This window comes from Miscanthus floridulus, chromosome 19, assembly GCF_019320115.1.
Source record: "Miscanthus floridulus cultivar M001 chromosome 19, ASM1932011v1, whole genome shotgun sequence".
In the NCBI taxonomy this organism is placed as follows: Eukaryota; Viridiplantae; Streptophyta; class Magnoliopsida; order Poales; family Poaceae; genus Miscanthus; species Miscanthus floridulus.
This window is the reverse complement of record NC_089598.1, coordinates 85,603,724-85,611,055: the sequence shown is the minus strand read 5'-3', so window position 1 is coordinate 85,611,055 and position 7,332 is coordinate 85,603,724. Positions and strand designations below refer to the sequence as shown.

The 7,332-nt window shown below is 42.4% G+C and overlaps 1 protein-coding gene across 3 annotated transcripts; it reads right to left on the bottom strand.

Annotated features, from left to right (window-relative positions):
* Nucleotides 1–1,571: 1,571 nt before the first annotated feature.
* On the bottom strand, nt 1,572–6,017 carry LOC136527230 (putative disease resistance protein RGA3). 3 transcript variants are annotated; one of them, XR_010776728.1, is made up of 4 exons: nt 5,861–6,017; nt 2,271–5,770; nt 1,976–2,045; nt 1,572–1,878 (listed from the first exon to the last, which is right to left on the bottom strand). XR_010776728.1 is itself a non-coding variant. In XM_066519871.1 (4 exons), exons 2-3 carry the CDS (start codon nt 5,748–5,750, stop codon nt 2,002–2,004), a joined length of 3,528 nt encoding a protein of 1,175 aa, XP_066375968.1. In that variant the 5' UTR covers nt 5,751–5,770; nt 5,861–6,017; the 3' UTR covers nt 1,572–1,878; nt 1,976–2,001. The 3 variants fall into 3 exon arrangements, 2 of the variants coding, with proteins under 2 accessions (XP_066375968.1, XP_066375969.1); XM_066519871.1 differs by having other exon boundaries at nt 1,976–2,049; XM_066519872.1 differs by having other exon boundaries at nt 1,976–2,049; nt 2,271–6,017.
* Nucleotides 6,018–7,332: the final 1,315 nt, after the last annotated feature.

Sequence of the window (7,332 nt, the reverse complement as noted above, 5' to 3'; positions counted from 1 at the left end):
TTAGCCTGAGTCCGGTCACTTCTTGCGCCAGCGTCCGGTCAGAGATCGTCTGCGCGCCTCCTCTGCACAACACTGACCGGACACAAAGAGGGTGAGTCCGGTCACCATGTCTGTTTCATAGTGAGAAACACCGCACCAAGGAGAGTGGAGAGTAGGAGGGAGTGAGGAGCGGGGAGGAGAGGAAGAGAGAGCGGTGGCCATGGTTATAAGGGAGGCGAACCCTAGCCGCGGTGAGGAGGGGGGATATGCCCGCGTCGCGCACAAGACAAGAGGCTGAGCCCGCAAAACAGCCGAAAAGATCCCGCCGTGGCCGAAACGAGCCGGGCTCTGGAGAAACGGAGGGGGCGGGCGTTTCCCGGGGCCTGGCTCTGGGCTGCTTTAAGCAGCATGCTGGCCGGGCCCAAATCGCCTCAAGGCAAACAAACACGCCCCGCTGCAGCTGCTGGTCCTGACTCTGGCCCTCATCCAGGCAAACAAACACGCCCCTATTCTCCAAGTCAAATCCCAGGGAGCTGCAGTACCACACAATGACGCCAGAGCTGGAGCCGAGTGGGCACAGCCCTGCCAAAACACCCTTAGTCAGTTGATTCGGTCATTTGTATCAAAATGTTTTAGGAGGAAAAGGCGATACATTTGTATGTTTTATTGGCTCAGTTTTCCAAAGAAAAATAAAAAAACTGGGACAGCTCTTTATTTTTCTTTTCGCTCCTTAGTGTGTTGCCAATTTCATGGACATTGATGAAATATATCAGATGCATTCAACCTGCCCTTGTCAACAGAGGCCTTCTTTCAACTTTCTGCAATTCAGGCAATAATTCAGCAAATTCATTTGACAGACTCAGAGGGTAGATGGAAGCTGAACTGGGGCCCAGATTTCTCAGCCTCAAAGGCATACTCTTTCTTGATTGGCTATAGACAGATTCATGAAGGATTTCTTTGGCTCTGGAACTGCTTTTGTCAACCAAAACACAGAGTCTTTTTTTGGCTACTTCTTAGGGACAGGCAGCACAAGAAATATCCTCAGAAGAAAAAGCATGTACCTATATTCATACAATTGTGTCCTTTGTCAGCTCAATGTAGAGGAATCAGTCACACATCTCTTCCTTGATTGCCCTTTTGCTAGAAGCTGCTGGAGTTGTTTTAACATTTTTCTGAACCAAGACTCACAGTTTCCTGAAGCCATTCTTGAGGTTAAATCTCAGGTCAGCAGTCAGTTCTTCATGATTTTAGTAATTCTCTTGTGCTGGGCAATTTGGACAGCTAGAAACGATCTTATTTTCAAGAACATTCCAGCCTCGGTTACTGCTGTCAGAAAAGTTGTTCTTTCAGAGCTCAACCTGTTGACAGTTAGAGCAAGAAGCAAAGATAGCCGCCTCTTTTGACTTATGGATTCAGAATCTATTATAATTTCAGTAGTTTCTCTCATTTTCTTTCAGACTTTCTTTGTTTCTTAGACTGCTCCTTCTCCTTTACCTGTACCTGTTTCTGTAAATGCTTATTTACTTTCTATTAATAAAATTCCTGTAGGGGTGCAAACCCCTCCAGCTTCATCCAAAAAAAAAGAGAATGTATTGCGCACAGGCTAACACTCCAGTCTCCATTCATGAAAAATTATTCTGTACCAAACTGCCATGCTAGCATCAAAGCTGTAATAGTAGTTTCAGAATATGGTAATATGAAATCCCTTTCAATGGTAATCTACAGGATGGCAGGGTATAAAAGCTGTAACAGTAGTTTCACAATAAAAAAAATAACAGTAAAGCAGCTACAGAAGAAATGGAGAACAGCTGAAGAGACATTTGCTTCTCTTTTTGCCCCTCATTGTAGAATTGCAACGGATAAACTGCAAAGGCAATTTCCATTGAAGGGTCCACAATCCTGGAATAGAGCAAAAGCTTCAGATAATTTGCTATGTCCGCACAGAACAGTTGAATTGATAAGAGCTGCTAGCATCATGGTGGTCAGGAAAACATACCTTTTAGTCAGAGAATATATGGCATCTCAGCAAGAACTGGTCGGAAATATAATCAATAAATCGTCGAGCCCTACCTGACCAGATGGTAAAATATTAGTAAAAGGACACATCACTTTACCAATTGAATTTTGTTGGAAACTACGGAACAAGAACTATAAACGATAAAATGACGTGACTTCGTGAATGCACAATCGGCAAAAGATCAACAAGTATTATGTAAATCAAAGAGCCTGTAACACACTAAGTCAGGACTGAGGACCCACTAGATGGGAAGTGAATGAAAAGCAGCATATACCTCTAATTTCTTCACAGGGATATGAACAATCTTTTCCCACTCAGCACCTTCCTTCCTTTGAAGCTCGCTGTCGAGGTCCGGAGCGCAATTTGATAACAAAATAGTCTGCATAGAAGCAGGCAGGCCATCTTGGGGAAGAAACCTCATCAATGGGCACTGACAGATAACTAATTTGTTGAGAGATCCCACTGTATTCAAGTCAGCTGGCAAGGAGCAAAAATTGTAACAGTTTGCAACAATTAACTCTCGCAGAGCACCAAGATTTCGAAAACCGTCTAATGAAGCTAGGTCATCACAATATCTAATGTTTATTGTTTCCAGAGCAGGGAGGAGGTGGGGTCCATAATCAAATGATAATGAGATCATAGAATTGCAACCATCAAGCACCAAGGTGGACAGGCAAGTTAGACCTTGCAGGTACCTCTGTAACAAACTGGACTGAACATTGCTTTTAGCTATTTCAAGTTGGCAAAGAGATGGCGGAAGAAAATTTGTGTCCTGGTCTTCTGTACAATTGGATGAAAATAGTGTTAAACAGTCGCTAATCCGGAACACCTCAAGGGAGCTAAGTTGCTGAAACCCACCAGCTGGCATCGGATCTAAACAGTACTTCAGGCGCAACTCTGCAACATGACTGAGCTGCTCACCGTTCAGGTCACTTAAGAAGCTGTAGGAGCTGACTAGAAAGATCAACTGTGAAGTTGTTGCAATTAGTGAATCAATTAAACAAGGGATTGGTGGGGGACGAGAAGCTATTTCCACTTCAACTCTAGGTGTTGCACTAATGGCTGGCATCTGTTGAAGCTTAGGACACTTCTCTATGTGCAGTCTTTCAAGACATGGAAGCAAAGAACCATCTTCGATTCCGGACCATCCTTCCCAGCTAAGCATGCCATCAAATATGATGTCTTCTAACATTGGAAAGCCCTTTATGTCACCATTCCCGTAGAATTCTTGACCTATCTGCCTGACAGCATGCATGCCTCTCAGCTCAAGATACTTGAGGAGAGGAAGTTGACCAAAAGGGGGCAACTGTACCCAACCCATGCAGTTCTCAAGAATTACAGAACTCAATGCAGTCAGCCAGTTTGTTTCAAACCAACTGGGTGACCTCGTCCCTCTATATCCAATGATCTTTAGCCGTTCAAGATCAGGGTGAGGTCTAAGGGCACTGATCACATCATAATCTAAATCTGATGTCAAAGCCCTTGCAAGTATGCTCCACTCGAGTTCCAAATATTCGATATGCTCTTTGCAATCTAGGCATGCATTAACTGCCTCCTGCTGATGCTCAACATTCTCAAGAGATCTAATTTTTAACTGTCCTCTGATATTTTTCATCTCCTTTAGCTCACCTAGTCTGTACCCACTCTCCTTTCTGACGTGGAACTCCCCATGGCCACGGAGAAGAGTTTGTCCTCCAAAACCAGATATTGTGCCGCCGCCAACATTGAAAATGAAAGCCTTTCTTAGTTTGAGCAGGTTCCTCTTCATGTTTGCAGGAAGATTGACACATTCAGCATACCGGCAGGAGTGTCCTCTTGTGACCAAGACCTCGAGGTGGTAAAGCCGAAGCAATGATGTTTGCCATGGCCTCTCAGGAACCCGAAAAGCGAAATAGCGCAAATGTTTAAGAACTTTCACTGATGTAGGCAGCTTCTCCAGGCAACAACCGCTCAAGTCCAGTACACGGATGCTTTTAGACTTCTTGAATACATCATCTGGAAGGGACAATTCTAAGCAAGGCCATGTTTTCCTCCAAACAATCAAGGTACGCAAATTTCTCAACTCGGCTTTCTTCATGTTACCTAACAAATTTGCTGATATTGATAAATGGCGAATGTTTGGTGGGATCTCCTTCTGTTTCTCATTTTCAAGCCTGATATACTCATCCTTGGAGACATTCCGAGCCAAGTCATTGATCAAATCATGCATGACATACTCTTGTGGAAGGTCCAACAATGAGCGCTCAAAGAATGATCTTTGCACAAGTTCATCAAAGTAGCCCTTTGCTACATCCTCGATATTCAAATCAGTGTCATATGAATCCTCCTTCTGTACGAAACCCTGTGCAATCCACATTTCAGTAAGCCTTTTAGGATCAAAACGCCAGTTCTTTGGAAAAAGGCTGCAGAAGCTGAAGCATAGCTTCAATTGGACAGGTAAATGTTGGTAACTCAATCTGAGAACCTTCATGACATCATCAGATAAATCACTCTCCAGCACTTTCTTCCAGTGGCTAACATCTAAATCAGCATTCAGTAGCCGACCAATTATCTTCGCGGCTAGAGGCAAACCATTTAATCTCTGACAGATCTCTCTTCCTATTTCCTTAAGTCCTTGAAATTGCCCTGGATATTTCTCACCAAAGGCATAGTTTCTGAATAGCAACCAGTAATCCTCTCTGTCCAATTCTCCCAAACGTAAAGGGGGTGTCCTAGCATGTAGAATACTGCAAGCTTTGTCAGTTCGAGTTGTCACCAAAATCTTCGACCCTTCCAGTCCAGTATCTAAAGACATTAAGACTTTGCTCCATAGTAGTTCATTCTCCCATTTTGTTTTTTCCTCGTCATACCAAACATCATCCAGTATGAGAAGAAATTTCTTTCCATCTAACTTTTCACGAAGAGCGTTCCGCAATTCATCAAATTCAGTAACAGTGTGATAATTTGAATCAGTTAAAAACTCCAAAATGTCCCTTGTTAATCTAATCTCATCATAAGTATCAGATACAGAAACCCACATCCTGAGACTGAAGTTCATGCGTAGTTGCTCATCTCTGAACGCCAACTGTGCAAGGCTAGTCTTCCCAATCCCACCAACACCTACAATGGATACAACATTAATCCTTGAGTAACTGGGTACAGGTGCATTACTGGGTCCGGGTGTATTACTATCACTTATCTCAAACAACATCTCTCTCAGCTTATCTAGCTCTTCCCGTCGGCCATATATATGGTGATTTTCCTTCAAAGGGGAAGTTACCCGCAGCCGTGTTACAGGCAATAACTTTGCAGTAGCATTATCAAAATTAACTACTTTCAGTAAGGTATCTGCTGTCGTTTTGACCTCGCCTAGTTTCTCCAAAATATCTGCTAGCTTCCACCGGAATTTGTCGGTACCAACCAAACGTTTACCCAAGTAAATACAAGATGAGGTAACACGACTCACTGCAGATTGGCTGTCGACCTTGGACTTCAGGACCAAGTATTGGAAGCTGTCGAGCACATCAACAGCGCTGTAAATGGCGTCTTTAAGTTTACTCAGCAGCCTCCTCTGGTTTCCATCCTTAATCTCCCGCTTCTCAATGACATCCACGATGGTCAGGATCTCTGTAAGGATGATGTCAAGGCGTTCAAGATCCTTCTCCTGATCTTTCTTCCAACTAAATTGCCCCTTTATGTAGGCCAAAGCGGAGTCTTGCATCTCCCGTATGATTGGAGACAAGAACCATCCCGTAACAGTTAATTCAGCGCCCATTTGGAGAAGAGGAATTATTCCTGCAAAGTGCAAGGTATTCAATTCGAAAGAAAAAAAGAAAGAAAGAAGTAAAACAAGAAAGAAATTATGAAGAAAGCGAAGGTAGAAACCTGAGGCAAGATATAAGAGAGTAAGCGGAGATGGCACCAGATGGATCTAATCTTCTCTTTCACTCAGGAAGTCAGGATTGGAAGAAGCAAGATGATTGTGCACAGTTGGTGTGGGCAGATGGGAGAAGAAAGCTGTGCATGTGGGGCACCAGGAGAAGAAAAGTCATCTTTCGACACTTTGGCTGAATAGTAGAGTGGACATTATTCTTTTTAGAAGTTTTTTTTTACAACATTATTTTTAGAAGTTTGGATGCATGTTGATATTCCTTTGTTGGAGAACCTAAACAATCAGATGGTCATCCAACGGTTGGATGTTTTTGTTGGCAACATGGCATGGAATATCTTACATTTGCTTTTTAGGGCTCAGCATTCTCATAGATAAAATAAATAGATTAAAAAGTTAATGATGCTTCTGTCTTTGCTACTCTCATCCTCCAATGGTGCCACCAGCCAGGGTAATCTTATATGAAATGTTGATAAGTGGGTTCAGGTCAGATATAACAATCATTAAAGGACAACTAAAACTCAAACATACTTAACTTTAACCAAATATATACAAGAAAATATTAATATTTAATCTTTTGCAATTTAGCTTTTTTATCAAAATTTGACATTTATACCCTGAACGTAAAAAACTCATCTTTAGACTCTAAGCTCGTAGCGGCATCGAGGTAACATGTCTCAGCGCCATAGGTCATGGCACCGAGGTAGAAGGTCCGGAATGGCGTGGTTGGTGACGTGGCCAAAGGTTGGCGCCACGATTCACAGCATCATGGCGCCAAGCTCGGTGCCGTGAATCATAGCGCCGACCTCTGAATTTAACCCTAACCACAAATTATCTTAATTTGGACACCCTAAAATTTTACCATGACATGGTAATGTCAAATCTGGCGACGTCTGTGATTTTACCATGAGATCGGCATCCAAATTCGAACATGTCCTGTATGTCTATCTCATAGTAAAAAAGCAACAAAATTTATATGACCATGTCATGGTAAAATTTTAGGATATTGAAGTCATGATAATTTATGTTTAGGATAGAATTCAGAGGTCGGCGCCATGATTCGCAGTGCCGAGGTCGGCGTCGTGAATCATGACGTCGACCTCTAGCCACGCCAGCGCCACGTCACCAGCCACGTCATACCGAACCTCCTACATATGGCACCGAGTTTAGGATCTAAAGATGGATTAAATGTGAAATTTTAACAAAAAAATGTTTGAATTGCAAAAAAAATCGGCAATTAGTATTATTAGATAGATGGTTGAATCTATTTTCATAAACTTATTTGAAGATACAAATGTTGCTAATATTTTTCATAAACCTAGTTAAATTTAAGAAAGTTGACCAACAAGCATACCACAGCAACACTTAAAAGGGACAAAGGGAGTATGTTAAAAAACACGGAGATTTTCTTTTCTATAAGCTTAGAAACAATAATTTGTCACAGACTCTGTGATGAATACTTTAAGAA